This window comes from Mustela lutreola, chromosome 11 (assembly GCF_030435805.1).
Source record: "Mustela lutreola isolate mMusLut2 chromosome 11, mMusLut2.pri, whole genome shotgun sequence".
NCBI classification, from domain to species: Eukaryota; Metazoa; Chordata; class Mammalia; order Carnivora; family Mustelidae; genus Mustela; species Mustela lutreola.
The window spans coordinates 39,527,417-39,547,638 of record NC_081300.1 but is presented as its reverse complement, the minus strand read 5'-3'; the positions used below and the strand labels follow the sequence as shown (position 1 = coordinate 39,547,638).

At 41.9% G+C, this 20,222-nt stretch overlaps 1 protein-coding gene and 1 pseudogene across 2 annotated transcripts in view; one reads left to right on the top strand and one right to left on the bottom strand.

Annotated features, from left to right (window-relative positions):
- Nucleotides 1-17,429, top strand: part of LOC131811744 (large ribosomal subunit protein eL30-like) — a 63,844-nt pseudogene extending 46,415 nt beyond the window's left edge.
- GAREM1 (GRB2 associated regulator of MAPK1 subtype 1) overlaps nucleotides 1-18,051 on the bottom strand; it is a 205,831-nt gene extending 187,780 nt beyond the window's left edge. Inside the window, exon 1 of one of the 2 annotated variants that reach the window (XM_059138910.1) lies at nucleotides 17,454-18,051. In XM_059138910.1, coding sequence (XP_058994893.1) covers nucleotides 17,454-17,574 — 121 coding nt within the window. In that variant the 5' untranslated portion in view covers nucleotides 17,575-18,051. The remainder of the gene's footprint in view (nucleotides 1-17,453) is intronic. The other variant, XM_059138911.1, reaches the window with a different exon arrangement.
- Between the last annotated feature and the right edge of the window lie 2,171 nt (nucleotides 18,052-20,222).

Here is a 20,222-nt window from a genome sequence, read left to right as displayed (position 1 = left end):
CAGTCAATAACTATGCTCCCAGCGGGGCTCTGAACTCCAGTATCAGGACTACACTTATGCCCCTTCGTGTTCCCAGAACTTAGTACTATGCTTAGAAGACAGCAGCAGGCATGGGATCCATCGTTGTTAAATGAACACCATTATGAAAACCACATTCCATAATCCCACATGGGCATCAGCCTACTGATGGGTGCTAGGGTGAACTATTACTTTGCAAACCTAGAAAAGGTGGTTATGTATTTATAACCTCTAACTGAAAAATCATCTGTCATTTTGAAACAACAGGCTAGCAAAAACTGTGTATTTACATATGCGTGTGCTTCCTTCTGTGTGTGTGTGTGTTTCTGTATGCGTACTAGTTTCCTTTGGCTGCCGTAATAAATTTTCCCAAAGTGAGGGACTTACAACAACAGAAATTTATACTCTCACAGTTCTAGACGCCTGAAGAACAAAATCAAGCTGTTGGCAAGGGCTGTACTTCCTTGAAAGGCCCTGAGGGAGATTCTGTTCCCTGCCTCTCTCAGCGTCTTGTGGGTTCAGGCAATCTTGGTTTGTGGCTCCTTCACTCCAGCCTCTGCCGCCTCCTCTTCCGTCTCAAGTCTCCCTCTGCCTCTCTCCTGTTGGAATGGCACTTGTTATTGGATTTGGAGCCCACTCAGGTAATCCGGAATGATCTCATCTCAAGACTCCAATTACACCTGCAAAGACTCGTTTTCCAAATAAAACAACCAATGACTTACAGCTTTGGACGTGGACACATGGAGCCACCATTCAACCCACTACACTATGAGTGTGTATGTGTGTGTGTGTGTTGTAGACTGTGCCAAAGAACAGTCCTCAAACCAGGCTTGACTGCACGTGTATATGTTGCCAAGGTGACAATCTGGAAACTTCTGGGTGCTGGGAACACCATGATGAACACGGAAGTCAGTGCCTGCCCCCATGGAGGAGAGAGTAAGGTAGGGGCTAGAGAAATCAAGTTATTTTGGGGGCGCCTAGGTATCTAAGTCAGATATGTGTCTGCCTTCAGGTCAGGTCACAATCTCTGGGTCCTGGGATAGTGCCCCACGCTGGGCTCCCTGCTTCACAGGGAGTCAGCTTCTCCCTCTCCCTGCTCATGCTTTCTCTCTCTCCCTCTCTCTCTCTCAAATAAATAAATTTTTTTTAAAAAAGAAATCAAGTTATTTTTTTAAAGTTTAAAAATGTAGTAGGAGGGAAAATTACACCATGGTTGTACAGAACAGGGAACCCTGCCTTCCCTGTTAAATGGAACCCTGATATTTTCTTCATTAGAGATGGCTAGTTCAGAGAACATTCCTGATTTTCAGCTTAGCTTACCCTGTGTTGGAACATCCACTAGAAGTCTGAGTTTCTGACTCAAAAAAATTATCTGACGCAAAGATACTCTATGGAACTACCACAACTCGTATAATTAAAGATGCTATCCCTCGTAATACAGTCATTACTTCACAACAATCAAGAAAGAATAAACATGGCTGATTAAACTACGACATACCATTAATTATAAGATGCATCCCAATTTCAGGGCTATTAAAATGCATACTTTGGAAATGGTGAAATATGTCCATTTCCATTTTCAAATATATTCTCACAACACAGGATAAACAGCTTATGATTAAATAGTATCACCAAATCTCAAGGTTCTTCCAGCAAAATTTTAATGCTGAGTTCACTTCACCCAGACTCAGAATATTTTTCATCTTCTTTCCATGAGGTTAATATATGTAAATATAATTCAGTAAGTCCTAAAATAAGACATAACCTCATACACTGAGTCTCTTCTAAGGTTGAGATAATTTGAGAAGTCAGAGATTGGAAAAGAACTCTGAAACCCTTGAACTGAAAAGCAGGAAGGAGTGGCCGGCTGCTGGAATTATCATTCCTTCCTTGCCCAGAACTTGCTAACAGGTCACAAGGTGAAGAACAGAGTGCAGAAACCTGTGTGTGTAGTGGGGCTGGGCTTGCAAATGCTTTATGGATAAGCTGGGGTATCCCCAAAACCCTGTGCCAGAGTCCTACTACACCCTGTGAAATGTACAATGAGAAGAGAAGACGGGACGCCTGCTCTCAGATGGCTTAGAAAGAGCTAAAAAGAGCAGTGATAAAACTTCTACCTATGCCTGACTCCGACCTACTAAAGATCCTCATGGAATGCAGGATTGAGATTTTGTTGTAGTTTTATGCAGAGGTCATGCAGGAGAAAAGGTTTCAGAGAATAATTTGTTGAGTCTCTTCTCATACTACTTATTTTCTCCTTTATTTATGCAGTCCGGGTTTTGACATTGAAAAGGCCCATGTTGCCCTCTGTTTTTCCTAAGAAGAGTTACTCTTGGTCCTTGCATATGAAATTAAGACACTCAAGAAGACAATGCATCAAAGATTCTGCGGGAAGTAAGGAATATGTAAGAGAAATTTACTTGAAGTCTTTAAAAATGAACAGATGTGGGCCATAATGAAATTTTTAAACACACGTAACACACGTAAACACACGAAATTTTTAAACACCATTAAGAATGGTGTGTGAGGGGCAGCTGGGTGGCTCATTTGGTTAAGTGTCTACCTTAGCTCAGGTTATGATCCCAGGGTCCTGGGATCCAGCTGGCCATTGGGCTCCCAGCTCAGCAAAGAGTCTGCTCTCCCTCACTGGCCTCCTGCTCCCCCTGCTTATGCTCTCTCTGTCACATGAATAAATAAAGTCTTTTTTTTTTTTTTTAAGATTTTTATTTATTTATTTGACAGAGATCACAAGTAGGCAGAGAGGCAGGCAGAGAGAGAGAAGGGGAAGCAGGCTCCCTGCTGAGCAGAGAGCCCGATGTGGGGCTGGATCCCAGGACCCTGAGATCGTGACCTGAGCCGAAGGCAGAGGCTTAACCCACTGAGCCATCCAGGCACCCCAAATAAAATCTTAAAAAAAAAAAAAAAAAGGAATGGCGTGTGAAAGGGGCACCTTGCTGACTCAGTTGGTGGAGCATGTGACTCCTGACTTCAGTGTTGTGGGTTCAAGCACCCAGCTGGGTATAGAGATTACTTGAATATAAAATAAAATAAAAATAAAAAATAAAATAATGAAAGTGTACCCCAATCCAAAAACAAATGGAGGAAATACACTTTCAATTAATTAAGTAGTCTAAAGAGTGCAAACTGCAACTGCTTCTTAAATTCTGAAAGGCACATTCTCTGCTCTGCTCTCTCTCTCTCTCACACACACAAACACACACACACACACACACACACGCGCGCGCGCACGAACAGCAGCTTAGTAAAGTATCATTTTAAAACAGATTCTTCCCTGGAGAAAACTTATTGCCAAAGCATCTGGACTATATTCCAGAAGGCATTTAACAAGTTACTATCATTTCCCAGACTCACCAGGGTAGTGCTGGCTTTAAAATGAATTAAAATTTTCTTTAGAAAAACAAATCTCAGGCCTCCCACAGCCATTGGAAAAGAAGAGTAAGTCAAGACTGGGGTGGTCATGGCCACTTCTCTTTGAGGAATAAAGGACTGTTTTCAGATTTCATTAACTACAAGTATTCTTAGATCACAGCCCAATGCATTCCCCAAAAGACAGGTGCAGCTGAAATATATTCTTCTGCTTTTAAAGAGCAAAATAAATTTGACAAAGATAGTTCAATTCAGTAGTTAAGCAAACTTTTGAGTAAATGGGCTGGCATAACAAGTCTGGAAGAAAATAAAAATCTTACATCATATGCAAAAATTAATTCCAGATAGATTAATGACTTAAATAAAAAAAACTTTTTAAATCCTCCTGGAATAGCTAAGAAACTACACATATATTCCACGGGTTGGGAAGATCCTTCTTAGCCAAGAGTGAAAACACAAGAGACTTGTCTGTCCATATAAAAATTTAAAACTCTGAAATGGATAAATATAACATAGTCAAAAGATAAATATAAGTAAGGAAAACTCTCTCTGTAACATACAAATAGCATCTAGAAATTGGAAAGAAGGAGTCAACAACAGAGAAACCAGCAAAAGTATGATTTCAATTTGCAGAAGAGCATTCTAAGTGGTAAACAATCATATAAAAAGGGCACAAAATCCTAAGAGCCAGGGAAATGCAAATTAACATAGCAATAACATCTCATTTTGTATCCATGAGGCTGGCAAATCGTTTTTAAAAACTTTGTAACAGGGGCACCTAGGTGGCTCAGTAGGTTAAGCCTCTGCCTTCAGCTCAGGTCATGATCTCAGGGTCCTGGGATCGAGTCCCGCATCAGGCTCTCTGCTTGGTGGGGAGCCTGCTTCTTCCTCTCTCTGCCTGCCTCTCTGTCTACTTGTAATCTCTGTCTGTCAAATAAATAAAATCTTTAAAAAAAAAAAAAACTTTATAACAGCTAATGATGACATGGACTTGGAGAACTGTTATTCTCCTACATCAGTGATGGAAATGAGAATCGTTATGGACTTTTTGGACAGCATTTTGGCAACATCTATTAAATCAATTCCTGTGAATTGATTTAAATCAAATCAACTTCTGTGAATTGTGGTACTGGGATGGAAAACCCACTTCCCCCTATATTTTTTCTAAAAAGATTTAATTTTGATCTCTGCATGTACGATTAAGAAAATCAGTAAGACAGTGCTATCAAGGATGTTTTAGGAGAGGAAATAAAAAATGAGATAGAAATCACAGACTTCTATAAAAACAATGAGCAAATGAATGACTTAGGCATATGGAGGTTTAGTGAAGTATTATTCAGAGGCTAACAATTATAAACAAACTGATCACCAAATCAACAGGAGTATTTCCACACTGTGGAATATTATGCAGCTATGAAGAAAGAATGACTTTGTATTTCTGAAAAATTCCCATGAGTGATATAAGAAAAAAACAAAAAAAAAAAGTAAAAAATAATCCCAGTTTTATAAAGCAATGACACATTTCTCTTCCAATATGTACCTTTGTATGTGTATCTAATGTCAACATGGGATTGTATGAGGATGGAGAAAAGAACAGTATGTACTGGATTATTAAAGTGGGTTGGTGGGTAGGCAGGGTTGGGTTGGAGGAATGGGGGTTGATATGAAGGGAGGAAGAAAAAAAAACCCTAAAATGCTTTGTTCGTGTAAAACTGTAAGTGTGTGTGTCTGTGTAGTGTGAAGAGAGGACACATGAGAAGGACAGTCACTAGAATGTTGATGGTGGTTATTTCAAGGTGGTAGGAGCTCAGTTTATCTTTAGTCTTTAAATATTTTAAATATTTTTATGTATTCAAATTCTTCATAATGAATATACTATGTTTACCATCAAGGGAAATGAAGTTTTGTTTCATTATGACAATTTAGAAACTAGATATTTATGCTTAGTTCATATATTTTCCTCCTTCCCTTCTCTCTGGTCTCCAGTTATTAGCATAATAAGTGTAGTAAGTATTGTATTCTCTTTTTTTTTTTTTTTTTTTAATTTGAGAGAAAGCACAAGCAGCAGCAGCAGCAGGGAGCGGGTAGAGGGAGAAGCAGGACTCCCCGCTGAACAGCAATCCCAATGGGGGACTTGATCCCAGAACCCTGGGATCATGCCCTGAGATGAAGGCAGAGGCTTAACTGTCTGAGCCACCGCCCCCCACCCCGCCCCAGTCCCCTGTATCACAGTATTCAACTGCAGAGTCTACTCAGATTTGCATCTTCCCAACTGACTCAAGAAAAGGAGAGTGAGCAGGGTATCTTGGCAGCCCAGGGGTTAAACATCCAACTCCTTAGTTTCCACTTAGGTTACAATCTTGAGATCATGGGATGGAGCCCCCCGTGGGACTCCGCACTCAGTGGGGAGTATGCTTGGGATTCTCTCTCTCCCTTTTCCTCTGCCCCTCGCCCACCCGCCCCCACCCCGGCCTTTTCTCTCTCTCTCTCACATAAGTACATCTTAAAAGAAAAAGAAAAAAGAGTGACTGAGTGAGAGTGAGGGGGAGAGGAGGGAGAGAGAGGAAGAGAAGGATGGAGAGAAAGAGAGAGAGAACACTAGAGGGAGGGTAGAACAATTCATAAACTACCTGATCTACTGTAAAGTTAATCTGAAATTTCTTTGGCAAAATAATCTTTTTTTTTTTAAAGATTTTATTATTTATTTGACAGACAGAGATCACAAGTAGGCAGAGAGGCAGGCAGAGAGAGAGAGGAGGAAACAGGCTCTCTGGGGAGCAGAGAGCCCGATGTGGGGCTTGATCCCAGGACCCCAGGATCATGACCTGAGCCGAAGGCAGAGGTTTTTTTAACCCACTGAGCCCCCCTAGGCGCCCCTGGCAAAATAATCTTAAAGTCATCTTGTACTTCACTTTGAGCAACTGTCACCTAAACCCACTGATAAACAGAACTATTCAAAGAGTCCTCTGTGCCAAGTGGGTAAACAGATACACATTTTATTCCCCATCGATCACTGCCTATACAAAAAGAATTAAACTAGGCTTTTGCTCCTTGTCTGTGGTTCCCTTCTTCTTAGACATCACACTGAAGCGGACACTGACCCAGACATTCAACAGAAGAAATGAAATGACACTCAAACGATCTCGTTTGCTTTTCTCCCTGGTGTCTGGAAGCTGTCTGTGAATCTGTTATTTATTCTCTCACACTGGCACTCGGGCTCTAAGCTTCAACAGGCTCTCACGGTCTACCTTTTGTGAAAGAGAGAACAGGAAACACTAACTGCCCCAAATGTAGTAAACTTGTCAACTTATTCTTAGCCCTGAAAACCAAATACGGATGAACCTTATTGGTTAGCTTAAATTTCATGCAATGCAGAGGAATTATCAACAAAAAAGTATCTGTGGGGTCCTCTCCTCTCCATGACTTGAATTCATGTTGTGAATACACAGCACGGTTTTACCAAGATTTTCATGAGATTATTTTATTTTATACAGCGGAAGAGGATTCCTTTGTCCAGAGGACTGGCCACAAATGCAACAAAGAACATCACACTTAAACCCAATATCCAGGTTGATAAGGAGAAGTATAGCTTCGAAAAACTCTACCAAACAAATGGAACAAAGGGCTCATAAAATTCACAAAATATGATAAAATTAATGGTGATATTCTAGTAGTAATCAAAGAAACACAAATGAGAAAAAGTGCCAGTATTTAAATTATCTAAATTGGCAAAGACTAAGAAATAGCCATGATATTCAATGATGTACAAAGTGATAAACTTACCCATTCACTCCTAATGGTACAAACTTTCCTGGGTACAATCTGGCAACACACATCAACAATTTAAAAATAATAAATTCTAAATAATAATCCCATTTCCAGGAACCCCAAATAATGAAATAATATATAACTGACCAATTCAATTACATGGATATCCTCGAAAACATGATACTCAAAACAACCAAATGTCTAACAACTAAAAAATGGTCTAACAACTAAAAAAATGTCTAACAACTAAAAAACCACCAAATAGTGGTTTATTGCTAATAACGGAATCCCATTCAGTCCTAACAATTTTATTTTTAAGAGATACTAATAATGAAGGAAAACGCTCATAATCTATTGTGAAATCAAAAATGCAGTTTTATATACGATTTGGTCTGACATTTTTTCCCCCCACTTTTATAGTCTCCATTTACATGCCATGCCTGCATAACAGGAAAATGTTAATAGTGGTTACATAACAAGTTATATAACTTCTGAAATTAAAACTGATATTCATTTTTGTCCTTTTTTGGTCTATAGTTTCCAAACTCTCAATAATAACGATATCTGGAAGAAAATAGCAAATACCTTCTTAAAACACCACCACCAAGCCTCTCTGGCAAAAGAAAGCAAGAGGGGGAAGAAAAGTATCTTTAAACAAATGGACAACTATTTCCATTGTGTGCATCAGATCAGAGAGAAAAACCCGAAAAATATGCAAGCCATAAAGAATGTGAGGAGTGTCCTATAACAATATTTTTTTTACAAGTATACAACTATTCATGGCTTACTTATAAAGTGCTTTCATGTTTAATAGAGGGCCTTTCAATGGAACTGCTTTAAGATTTTAGCTCATGCTCAAGGATGAAAAGAGAAAGGCTGGGGCAAGAGGTTCAAACTATCTGAGCTAAAGAAAAAACCTGTACAAGAAGATGTTAAGGAATCCGGGCTGAATGTACAGCTGTTTTGCTAAGATTTTGTGTAGGGGAAAAAGGTGAAGAAAAAGCATCTAAGCACAAATCTAAATGGCAGAGACTGCTAAACAGCACCCTGTGTCCCATGCTCCCCTTCCTGTGGTAAGAACTCACGAGTACTGTATCCAGTTAAGACATCAGTTCCTTATATGCCTGCCTATAGTGGAGTAAGTCCTGACCAATGAGATGTAAGTGAAGTGCTATGTTAGGTTCCTGCTGTATGAGATGTACACGTGATGGCTAGAGCTCCAGCAACCATTAAGGACCATGAAGTGAAAACCACCTCCTAAGCATGAAGAGCAGAAAACACGAGGAGCCTTGGTCCTTCACTCCCGACCTGCCATATTTATCCTGGAATATATGCCTTCAGACTCCTTTTATATGAAAAGAAAGAAATCTCCATGTTGTACAAATCACTATTTTTTCTCCTGTTATGCACTACTAAAATCACCCTTAACTGCTATAACCTGGCCATGATGAACTTGTGAAAATTTCTTCTGATCCTCTCTATTATCAGTGGCTCTCTGTTTCTCGCAAAAGCTGGGACCAAAATAAACAGGGGGAACAAAAAAAGGTTAACAGAATATCTGTAAAAAGCCTCCTGTTTCTTTCTTATGTTTAAGTAGGTAATCTGCATATTCTAGAGCTCTCTCTCTCTTTAGACATGACTAACTAAACTGTTTTTAACTTGCCTCTGGTGATTGATTTCGTAGGTCAGTACGGTTCAAGGTAAAAAGGGATCTTGCATTATTTCAACTGTTAACCTGAAACAGACCAAACAGCACAAGCTCCCTGAGGACTACCAATGACAATGGAATGAATGCTAGTTCTTTGATTCCAACCATCTTTTGCTCACACGTTGCTGATAGAGAGGCCATTCAAAGTGAGTGTCAATCTCAATCGTGAGTACACGTGTACAGATGGATGTGTTTCCTGAGGCATTTCACTAATCCATTTTTGAATGCATGACAGACTGTTATAACCAGTGCTTCCTAATTACCTACAACGTAGCAAAATATTAAAATAGAAAAGTAAACGTTTACCCCTTTTTGGTCACTTTTAGATATCTGAATCCGTTCCCTGCCACAAGAAAAAATGTGAACTAATTACCTGAACTAATTATCAAGAGCAAATCCTCATTTCTAACATCATAAACTCTGGTATTGAGAAAGCCATCATATTTGAAAAATAAAATTTCTGACCAAGGAAGTTTTCCTCTACTGAGTGGATAAAAACGACAGAACATAACTTATTTTAGATATTCACAAGGATATATCTGTAAGCACTGTTCACATTCCCTCCTAATCCTAACAACTTACTGAAGATGTTAAATATTAACCTAAATAACAAATATCTTCATTGCTATAGGACTTCCTATTGCATTTTAAATTCAATAACTTGGTATTTATTAAACAACCATTAAGTCATCAAAGCCCAAGTGGCATTTAAATATTTCAAACTAGGTTTAAGAATTAGCAGAATCAATTAAAATGACTTGCCCTTTAATAACAAAGTAATTCATCCACAAAACTGGAAAAAGCCTTGGGAACATTGTTTTTTCCCTCTTTTACCACCATGTAATACTTCCACAAGGGCATAAAAAGAAACTCATTGTCTGGGATTAAGACGCTAAGGTCTCAAGTCAATCTTGCGGCTATTCTAGGAAGATGACAACTGTACCAAATTAGCAGTTGTAGTTTTATAACCAAGTGGCTTACTTTGCTTAGAAGTAAAATCCCTGGTACCCTGAGAAGATGAAACATTGGAGAGTTAAATGGTTAGCTGAGTATCTGATCAGTCCTATTCTTTATTATACTGTAAGAGTTGACTGATTCCAGAGACTGATGGTATTCCAGTCCATACAAAATTAAACATTCAGTGACACAGCTACATGTAATATGTAAAGGAGGCATTTTAATTTTGGAACAAAAGAACAAGTAAGAGAGCAAAGAATCTAAAAAAGAGTTGTAATTTCCAGAAATATTTTTTTTTAAATATTAATAGCTAATGATCCTAAGAATCACTATTTTATCATGACGGTCCACTAAGTATTTTCCCTACTGCTAATTTGGGGACCCACCATCTTAGTTCAATTTATGTATTTACGAATATGTCTATCACAGCTGAAACAAAAGTGAAATTCTACTTCAAACATGCAGAAGTCATAGATGCTTTAGTAATACAGACATTTGGGACCTGAAATGTTTAATTCTGAGGTTTGCTCATTCATGTAATTAACTGCTTATGAAATATCTCTCATATGCCAGGCATTGTGCTAGGAGCTGGGAAATAGCAAAAATAATTATAGATACCTTTAACCTGAAACTCAAGGAAACATTTTTGTGCCACTAAGGAGCAGGGCTGGGTGCTGAAGTGTGGGGGAGCATCTTCTTGTGGAAATGTCTTCTAAACGGCTTAAATCCCATGGCATTTAAAATATTTTAACAGGTATTTCCTATTTTGTCAAATATGACAAAATAATACATAAGCCAGCAATAAAGTTATTTTTCAAGTTACACATAATAGCTGATGTTCTTAAGACTGATGGTCCCGCAGAAGACTAGAGGGAGTTTAAGAGTCTGCCTAGAACTGCAGCTCAGTAAGTAAGTACCAAGACAGATACCTCAGGAATCTCAAAAATAATGAGTTTACAAGCTGGCCTACTAGGACTTGCTATTTCGGTAAGGCAGCCAAAAGAGCAAAAGAGACTCAAATATGCTCTTTAAACTATGACACAGTCGATCACAACGGTCAAACCAGTTTCCTTTCACAGACAGCCAGAGTGTGTTAGGGTTTTCAAAACAGCCACCTCACTTGAAAAGCAAGAGGCTGAAGGAGCAATGTCCAAATCTTGTCTTGTGGGTCTGAATGCATACCCCTGCCCACCGCCCCCCAAAATATCCCTTCCCATTCTTTTTTCATTAATCCAGAGGCATGGCCAATTAGAGGAAAGTCAAAGACTTTGGTACATGAAAGAATATTCGAGAGATTTTCTTTAGCACCCACTTGGTATATGACATTATTCAAGGCACTCCCTTCCTGCTAACAGTCATGTAAGTACTCAGAAAACCATCACGACACGAAAAGTAGCAATGAGTATCTACTAGAAACATATCTACTAGAAATAGGTTCAAGGGTCTTGGTAGCATTTGGTCAGACTTACATGTGATGCTGGATGATGTGAAAAGTTTCTTTCCTAACTTCCTTCTCTGGTCTCTCCCAAACCCAATCTTGGGTTAGTTAGCTCCTAACACTTTCTCTCTGATAAAGACCTTAACCCCACCTTTTTATAACTGGTCGAAGACCAGATCTGAAATACTCAGAAGGAAACAGAGTGATGTCACCCTGAGCATCTCCCTTGGTATCTTTAGCTGTACAAAAATAATAAAGAATTACTCAGTGCCTTTCTGATACATCTGAAGCCTCCCTCTCAACTGGTCTACACCTCCACTACTCCAATCTTATGGGTGCTGCTTTGCAATACATGCGTATTTCACATATATTATTGCATTTAACTCTCATACTAAGCAGATACCCAAGAATGCTGGATGCATGAGGACAGAGATTTCTGATTTGTTCAGGTTTACCGACCCCAAACTTATAACAATGGCTTGACACATAGCAGGGGCTACTACTAAATATGAGCTGACTGAAGAAACAAATTAACCAGTAACTATGAGATACATGGACTAGGATAATGTACATCTTCTTCTGCATGAGATTTCTACAAATCAAAGGGGTATCACTAAGGTCCATAACTATGAAATGTCAGTTCGTGAACCTGAGTGGCGAGGTTTCTAGGCTCCAAATCCAGCATTCTTTCAACTACTGTCTCTCCAACCCAGGGCATATGTACCCTCTTACAACACAGAATGTCAGGGGTAATGAAGCCATGGAGAAGCAGATCTTCCAGGAATAAGATGACACTAGGGGCGCCTGGGTGGCTCAGCAGGTTAAAGCCTCTGCCTTCAGCTCTGGTCATGATCCCAGGATCCTGGGATTGAGACCCACATGGGGCTCTCTGCTCAGCAGGGAGCCTGCTTCCTCCTCTTCCTCTCTGCCTGCCCCTCTGCCTACTTGTGATCTCTGTCAATAAATAAATAAAATCTTTGAAAAAAAAAAAAGACTAAGTTAATTTAGAAAAAGAAATTATACATGCATGCACTCACGCACACACACACACACACCAGTCATGGAGATTTTGAGAACAGAAACACCTTTGACATCTGCTAACGGCCACATGGAGCCTCGCCTGGTTCAGAGCATCCATGCCTCTGTTCCTTCAGCCTTCCAGGCACGTACATGCTAGTTAAAGAAGGACTTCGGCACAAAGCAAGGATCAAGCTCCCCAGCACCAACACACCTGGGGCTGAGCACCGGCTCTGATTGCTCTGCACAGCTGGAAAGGAGAGGCTGGTCCTGATCCATCATTGCAGCTGCCTCCAAATCCTACCGTCGTCTTCTCCCTCCCAGTCATTCCAGGACTTGGTAGTCCTCTTTCAGCAAACAGGGCCATGAACTCATTTTTCATTGATGGAGGCCAGCATTCTCAAACAGGGCTACATGTTTGATGCAAAGCCAATACTTCCCATCACAGCTGTAAGGGTGTCAATTTCCAGTGCCCCAACTTCCCAATATTCTTTTGGCTAAAAATTGATTAGTCTGGGATCAAGGCTATCAGTGAGGGACATCCATCCCAGGATGAAAGGAAGCTGTCCTCCAACACCTACCTCCCTGTCACAAAGACCCTTCACCTATTTTACAGAAACAATGTATCTTTAGATCTTTCTAAACTGCATTACCCCAGGGTGTAAAGACCTCAGGGTGAGTAACAAAGAAACAAATAAAAAAGCTAATGCTGTAGAGGAAGGAGTCTTCAGCACCTGGGTTGCAATGCCTTTTCTAAATCAGGTAATCTGCAATTCTTCATTTCAAATGACCTGAAATATTCAACTAGAAAGAGCCCTAAGGTCAAAAGGAAAATACGATACTAGGTTTCAATTTATATATATTTTTGTTACAGAAAGAATGACTGATAGATAAGACACTTTTAAGCATAAAAATACATTAGATTGGGATAGAATTCTGTAAGGGAAGGAAAATATAAATATGAATTTAAAAAGGAAAAAGGGCATAAAGATTTTAACTGTTTAAGAAGAACTTATTCATGCATTTTTTAAAAACGAATGATACTGGGAATCCATTATAGACCTACTAAAGTATTTTAATGTAACAATTTAAAAGGTCAAGATTTATAAGATGCTGAAAAATGTCATCCTTTGCAACTGTTTAAACTTAAGATGAAAAGTTTTAGCAATCACGTTAAAAATGTGCCTAGGGTACAGACTTCTACAGGATTTGTTTGGAGCTACAGGAACAAAAAAAGTGGAAGAACACTGCTATAGACTAACCTTTGGAGACGTTCCAAGACGAAATAACTGAAAAGACAAAGAATGAACAATTTCCCACCTACCTAGTCGTGAGCTAGGGTGGGTGGGAGATGGGGAGGGCATTAGCATTCTCTCCACCCTCTTCCTGTCCAGCTGTCGAACACAGTTCTACAGCCAACAGTTTCTAAGCCCCAGGACCAGGTTAAATAACTAATCTCAACTGCATTGCTGATGGGGTTATAGCCCTTGGCTGACAAGCTTGTATCTTACTTCCTAAGGAGAATTGCTACTTCTTGAGTACTCTTCTTTGTTTTCCAGAAAAATTCATGAGGCAAGACCACAAGGCTCTCTATTTTGTATTTCTCTTATCATAAGATGACAAATTTCACTGCTGGGGATGCAATATTGAATGTATCTATCTGACTGGCAGTTCAGGTGTTAACATGCATTATGCAAAGAACTGGAGAGTTCTTTCCTGTGTAGTTGATGTTTTAAGCATGGCAAATGTACTGAGGAGGAATCCCAACAGGCACGGCTACGTACCCAAGCCCTCAGATACCGTGTCTTTCCTTCTTTCTCTGATTTCGTACTCTCTTCTTCCCCACTGCCCTTTCCGTCTTGTCAGCCGCTCCTTTGGGAAGCAGAAGGTAGTCTAAATATGATGGATGAGGCCAGCACTTAATTCGGTGTCTACACTGTTTGAAAAATATTGACTTTCCGGTCCTCAAGCTCTCAGAGAGACAGTGGGGCTATTTAGAGTAGACATTAGACCTACTTTAAACCTACTCCCATTTAGTGTGAAGAGGTAAAGTTTGAGATAAAAGGTCTTTCTTTAGAGTCAGAAAGTTTGCTGAAAATCCCACTCCGCACATTTACCAAGTATGTTACTCAATTTCTCTGAATCTCAGGTTCCCAAAGTCCTTAAAATGGGGTGCTGAGAATTTGAAACAAATATGTGTCAAACACCTGGAAACGTACAGCACGTAGTTGGCACTCAATAATCAATAGTTATTAAGTTAGATGTTTAATGTTCTTTAATGACTGCTTATAATTAGCCAATAGTTCCCTCTTGGCATCACGTCAGTGAGTGGCATGTTTTTCAGTTTCCTTCTAGCCTCTTTTAAAATAAGTGATTTGAAAAATAAAATAAAATAAGTGATTTGGAAAATGACTACCTTTCATGTCTAAGTATGGGGTGTGTGTGTGTGTGTTGTGTGTAAAATGTACCTGTAGTGCTAAAACTGGCAAAAGGACACAGAATGAGGACAACACAAAACCTGAGATTTCAGCTACAGCTTTTATAAACATGGTGACGTACCCTGAATATGTTGCAAGCATTGCTGTGAAATGTGATTAAAAGTAAGCATGGAATCAATGATCAACTCTTTGAAAGGCTATCCAAATTTAATTGGTAGGCTAACACTTTCTTCTCATAGCATTAGCAAAGTTTTTGTTTGTTTGTTTGTTTAAGGATAACTAATATTGTAAGGCTGTGGGGGAGAGTGGCACTCCCACAATTCTCGTAGTAGTTAAAATGAGTATCACCTTTAGATCCTGAAACAATTTGACAGTGGATCTGCAGGACTCAAAAAGATTCACATACCTATTCAGAAAGGCAGGAATATATTCCTACCCAAACAGATTTATGGGTCAGGGCCTTCGTTACATCACAACTTGTAACAGTAAAAAAAACAACAAAAAAAAAAACGAAGCCATGGGGCACCTGGGTGGCTCAGTTGGTTGGGTGACTGCCTTCGGCTCAGGTCATGATCCTGGAGTCCCGGGATGGAGTCCCACATCGGGCTCCCTGCTCAGCGAAGAGTCTTCTTCTCCCACTGACCTTTCTCCACTCATTCTCTCCCTCTCTCATTCTCTCTCTCTCACACATAAATTGAAAAAAAAAAAAAAATCTTAAAAAAAAAAAAAAAAGCCACTGATGTCCACCATAGGAACTTGATTATACAGTACAGCCATCCCCTGGAATAGTATGCAGCTATTAAAAACAAGAAAATTTTTAAATAAGATGGGACTGTTAAGGAACAAGGTATAAAGCTGTATTTGGCTATGATTCCAAAATTGTATGTGCCACTGTTGATTCTCAAGGCATAATAAGAGAAAATTTACCATCAAGAATGGGAATTACACATGATCAAAATCCATTCCACAGCTTGAAAGGACACAGTGTTAAAGACTTGCAACCCACGTCCTAATTTTAAAAAGAAGTGTGGGATGAGTATACTGCTGATTCAGATCCTTCTTATGAATGGCAGGGATAGGAAACCAGATAATAAAGCTAAAAGTTCTATCTGCAATTGACATTCAGGCTCCTTAAACTTTGAATTTAATGAAGCTTTTGGGTGACTTTTATACCACATGCATCAATGATCTCTGCCTAGGTAAGAAGTTTTGGCAGTGTGCAGTGATGACAGAAGGTCGGAAAAGGTGACGACTCAAAACCTTCCAATATACACAATTTTGCACAGTGGAAGAGGAAATGAAACACTGTGAATATGAATACACACACACACACACACACACACAGAGTCAGACCTGCATATACATAGTTAAAGCACGGAACACTTTCCCACCCCACTGCATGCGGAAATGCTTCAACACACACCACCTTTCCTTCCTGGGTTCATCTGTACTTATTAGTAGTTGGAAAACTCCTAGTTTATTCCCACCACTACCATGTCCAACCAAACAAGGCTAGAAAGCATGGCCAAAATTTCTTTCATGAACTTTTTTGCAGTTACTTCTCACATCAGTACTTCAAATGTCTCATCGAACCCCACAGATAAGAAAAAGAAAATGCCTTTGGACATTTACACATCTCATGTTACACAGTCCTGTACTCCAGAAAAGGAGTAACCCAAATCCATGTGACTTGAAATGACATCTTTCTGCTCAGTGCTCCTCCTTTTGACTTGGCCTGTGTGACCACAGCTCTATCTGCTTGCCTGCCAGCCTGGGCCCAAGGGCTTCCAGCAGCCCCACAGCGAAGCATGTTCCTGAAAACAGCCTGAAATTACATGAAGTCCTAATCATCTGAAGTTACTGTGAAAACACAAGACAAGACACACCTAAATTGCCACCTTACGGGTTACAATTCAAACTGAAAGGGGTCTACTTGCTTGACAGTATGCACTTGTTTGCAGATGTCACACTGCAGAGCAAACAGCTGGGGGGGGGGGGGGCTGGTTGGTTTCTGGTGGTCAGTTTCAGGAAATATAAGCATTCTTAGTTCTGAGCTCAGGTTCCCAATCAATATAGATTTTGGAGACTTAAATGTTTTCCAGGCTCGAGATGTGTTAATAACGACCTTAAGCATACCATCACTTCTGCTAAAAACATTTTCTACACTCAGCCCCAAATTACTTTCAGTTCGGTTAAACAAAACAGACAAGCTGTAATAAAAGGTCTCTGAGAAATGTGATCCCTTTCATTGGTCACCCAGGAGCTTTTCCTCTTAAATCTGCTGCTTCTGGGGGAAGGGGGGGGGAGAGCATCCAAAATAATGATGCCACCCAGAGCACAATGATTTTTGTAAGAAAGTTGCCTAAGATAACTCTTCAGGATTTCCCAGGTTGAGTAATTCTTGCAGGCGGGTGAGGAGGGACAGCTCGCCTCCAAAATTACTATCTGCAGAGGTTTCCCCAATGTTGATTTTTTTTTTTTTAAGACGTGCTTTTTAATTATACTGCAAGGGCTCTGATTTTCACATCTCTAGCTGCTGCTGGGGATAGCTGAGAGCAACGCGCTAGGGCTGCGGCAGCCGCTCGGGCCAACTCCAGCGCCGGAGGGGCGGGCAGCCCACTCCCCACCCGATCCCACCCACCCCAGCACACGCGCGCACACCCGCGCCGAGACTGCGGTCCGGGCCGGTCTGCCCTAAGCTGGCGGCCGGGCCGGGACTCACCGCTGTCCAGCCGCGCGATCTGGGGCAGCCGGTAAGTGCTGACCAGCAGGTCGAGCGGAACGGCCACCGAGCTCCACTTCACATCCTTGAGGCTGCAGCCCAGCGAGGGCGCCGGGTCCATCTTCCCCGCCTCCTCCTGCCCCGCGCTCCCGCCGCCGCCGCCGCCGGCACCACCCGTGCCTCGGCGGCCGCGACTGCTCGCGCTCGCGGTCTGGGGCGCGCGGGAGGCGCCGGGCACTCCGGCCGCGGGCAGTCCGGGGGCACCGCGGCTGACGCGGCCGGGAGGGAGGGGGCCCGCGCCCGGCTCAGCTACCAATGCGGGGCATGGCCGGGGCGCCCCGCGTGCCCTCAAGCCCGGAGAGGACTCGCAGCAGCCCCGCAGCTGCGGGCGGCGGCGGCGGCGGCCGGGGTGGCTGCGGCGGCTCCCGCTCCGCCTCCTTCTCTGGCCCCGGGTGTGCAGCTGCGGCGGCCGTCCTCGCGCCTCCTCCTCTTACCCCTCCTTCCCTCCGCCTCGAGCTCGTGAGGAGGAGCCGCGGGTCTGAGAAACGCCATAGCAGCGCTCCCAGCACTGACCAACAAGGTGCGAGCAACGCCTGCGCAGCTCGGGGAGACGCCGCCTCCGCCTCCGCCTCCCCGGCGCCGCCCGCTCCGCCTCCCGCGGCCCGGCGGGCTCGGCTGGGCGTCAGCCTCCGGGCCGCGGCCGCCGACGCCTGCGGCTCGGCGCGCTCTCCAAGCTTTAGCTCTCGCTCCCCCGTCCGACGGTTCCCGCGCCCTGCAGCCTCCCGGGCGTCACCGCGCGCCCAGGCTCCTTCCTCGCCCAGGGCCCTTCCGGGAGCCCAGCACGACCGGAGCGAGCTCTGAGTCCTTCCCCTAGTCGTGGCGTCGGGCACTGTCCCGGGCTACCCCCCACCCTGCCGCTGGAGTGGCTAATACGGGCCACAGGAGAGACTTCTTTGGTGTCCACCTCTTGAGAGTGTCACAGAGAGACCGGGAGGGAAAGGCAGGCGTGGAGCACTCCTTGGCGTTTCTCCCCCAACCCCACAACTCTACCACTGGGGCTGGAAGTTAATCCTGCCAGTCTAGACTTTGCTGGGCAGCCGGGACAGCGCCAAAGCACCGAGATGGAGAAGGGGGATGATGAGTGAACAGTGACTACAGAAGGGAAGGTGACTGTTGGGTTCAGGACCTTCGTTGTGTGAACTGAGATGCTGGAGACCGCGGGGTAGGAGGTCACCAACCCCCATAAACACGTCCAGGGAAAGAGCAAACTACCGGGAGCCTACTGGGGCCAGCTGTTTTCACATAATTTTCTCAGTTCTCTTCCAGTCTTTAAGGTCGGGATAATTCCCTTTTTCTAGATACGCATACCAAGACTTTAGGTACTTCGACAAGATGACACAGCTTGTACACAGCAGTGCTAGGATTCAAATCCACAGCTTACTTTCCGTGGTAAATCGTTGTTTCCCCCAGTATTGCAGTATGGCCTGCTCTCTGCAGACGCAGCTCAGAAGGGAAAGGTACTGTCGAGTTCCTCTTTAAGCAGATCCTGACCTTTGTGTGCTCATCTTTTTTTTTTTTTTTTTTTAGCATTATTTTACAGTAGCAGAGGTGAGTGATTACCAGGTGAAACGGTTGCATATCAACTCTTTCTGTTTTTCCAACATGTATCCAGTGTTTCGTGTGTGACACAGAACAAGAGCCTGCTTCTCCAACCCAAGGGAATTTGAAAACACCCAGCTGCCTTTCAGTGGGCTGACTTAGGTCTGTGCCAATGAACAAGCCCTTCCATTAGCAACTGAAGAACAACACCGGGAATCTTCTACACCCACCTTCCTTGCCCTCTCTCTTGGAGGCATTGGCCACAGTTTTCACAAAATTTTTTTGCTGAAAGTTTTGACCTCTGTGTCACGCACATCAATTTTTTGAAAAAGTCTTAGGGAAAAGTGAGAAATATCTTAATATATTATTTTACTCAGAATCACAGGCCAATTTAAGTTATAAGGCTTTGCTCATAGAAAGAAGAATTTTGAAGAAAACTCAAGAAATGAGGGGTGCCTGGCTGGCTCTGTGGGTAGAGCATATAACTCTTGACCTAGGTATCATGAGTTTCAGCCCCACATTGGGTTTACTTAACAATAATAATAATAATTTTAAAAAATAAGGAGCTAAGTGCCAGCTAATTTTCTTCTACCCAAATTATTGTTTTAAAAAAGTATTATTATTTAAGTCTTTGTTTTAATTCCAGTTGGTTAACATATAGTGCAGTATTAGTTTCAGGTGTAAAATACAGTGATTCAAACAATTCCATACATCACCCCGTGCTTATCATGATCTAAATTATTATTTTTGGAAATAGAGTTCAGATTCCAAAAATGAAATAGGAAACATTTAAGAATGGGCAGGGTGGAGGTCCTTCAACTAGGTAAATCCTGAAACCTTATATGACAGAAAGACTTCTTAAAAAAAAAAAAAAATAGTTTTCTCCTGTTATGATATCCTCTTTAAAAACTTCAAGGAATAAAATTCCCATAATTCCCTCTCATACCAGGATTGGTGACTTATGACCTAAAGACAAGATAAAAAGTAAAAAGATTAATGCAGTCAACTTTTTTTAATCAATAAAAGACTTACATTAGATTTGCTCTTATTGCTGACCTCGCAGAAAAAGGTTTCATTGTAATCTTGAGTATTAGAGGGAAGACACTTTAATGAGCCACAAATTCTTACATGAGTCTTCCTGTCCGAGGAGAATGCTTACAGAAAGATCTT